Source organism: Myotis davidii, unplaced genomic scaffold (assembly GCF_000327345.1).
Source record: "Myotis davidii unplaced genomic scaffold, ASM32734v1 scaffold939, whole genome shotgun sequence".
Classification (NCBI taxonomy): Eukaryota; Metazoa; Chordata; class Mammalia; order Chiroptera; family Vespertilionidae; genus Myotis; species Myotis davidii.
Window position 1 is genome coordinate 27,659 of NW_006290535.1, and position 874 is coordinate 28,532.

At 65.4% G+C, this 874-nt stretch overlaps 1 protein-coding gene across 1 annotated transcript in view; it reads right to left on the reverse strand.

Annotated features, from left to right (window-relative positions):
• Window positions 1–850, reverse strand: part of CHCHD5 (coiled-coil-helix-coiled-coil-helix domain containing 5) — a 12,225-nt gene extending 11,375 nt beyond the window's left edge. The window contains exons 1-2 of the mRNA XM_006763576.2: window positions 650–850; window positions 454–457 (exon numbers count right to left, since the gene is read on the reverse strand). Of these exons, the coding sequence (XP_006763639.1) occupies window positions 454–457; window positions 650–651 (6 nt within the window). The 5' untranslated portion in view covers window positions 652–850. The remainder of the gene's footprint in view (window positions 1–453; window positions 458–649) is intronic.
• Window positions 851–874: the final 24 nt, after the last annotated feature.

The window sequence follows — 874 nt, forward strand, 5'->3', positions numbered from 1 at the left end:
TTTTGGGGTGGGTCCCTGAGTCTCACGGTCCCACGGCAGGGCCCGCGGGGGTGCCGGGCTGTGGAGCAGGCCAGGGCCTTCGGGATAGATGGTGAGGGTCCTTGAACAGATCTGGTCACTCTAATGCGCGGTCGGGGTCGGGCAGAGGGTCCCGGAGCGCCCCCCACCACCACCACCATGGGACCTTAGAAGTGGGACCCAGGGCTCTGGGAGGGCCTGGGAGCCACAGGTGGGTGTGGGGTCGGGTCCAAGGAAGGGTCTCCCAACCAGTCTTAGCGCGGAGACCTGAGGACAGGACACTGGAGGGACACTGGAAGTCCTCATGGGTCAGGGTCCTCGGGGCACGATCTGGAAGCGCCAGGTAGGGCTGGGGCCCGGGTTCGTCTCAAGAGAGAAGGTGGGTGACCCGGGGGCGGAACGAGGGCTCCGAGGCCGGGCCTGGAGTCCTGCGAGCTGCCTGGGTGTGAGAGTCCTCGCCTCCCAGAAGGAGGGGAGCGGGGCTTGGACGCGCGGGGAGGGCTGACGGCGCGGAGTCCGGAGGTTAAAGAAACAGAAGCCACCGCTCCTCCCGGGTCCCGACTTAGGTCCGGGTCACATACAAAAGGAAGGTGTGCGCGGAAGGTAAAGGGAAGGTGCTCCTGCTACTCACATTTCGAGGCAGGTGCTGGGAGAAACAGTCCGGAGGAGAGTCCCGCCTTTTCCGGTGTCAGGTTGTCATGGCGGCGCCCTCCCTGCCTGGTTTATTCCGTTCACACAGCAGCCAAGCGGCCCTATTGCTTTTAGCGCCAATCCATCAGAGCGGAGGCCTACCTCTGCTTCCGCCCCGACCTGCCATGGCGGCGCCCTAACCCGGCTTCCGCCCCGACCTGTCATG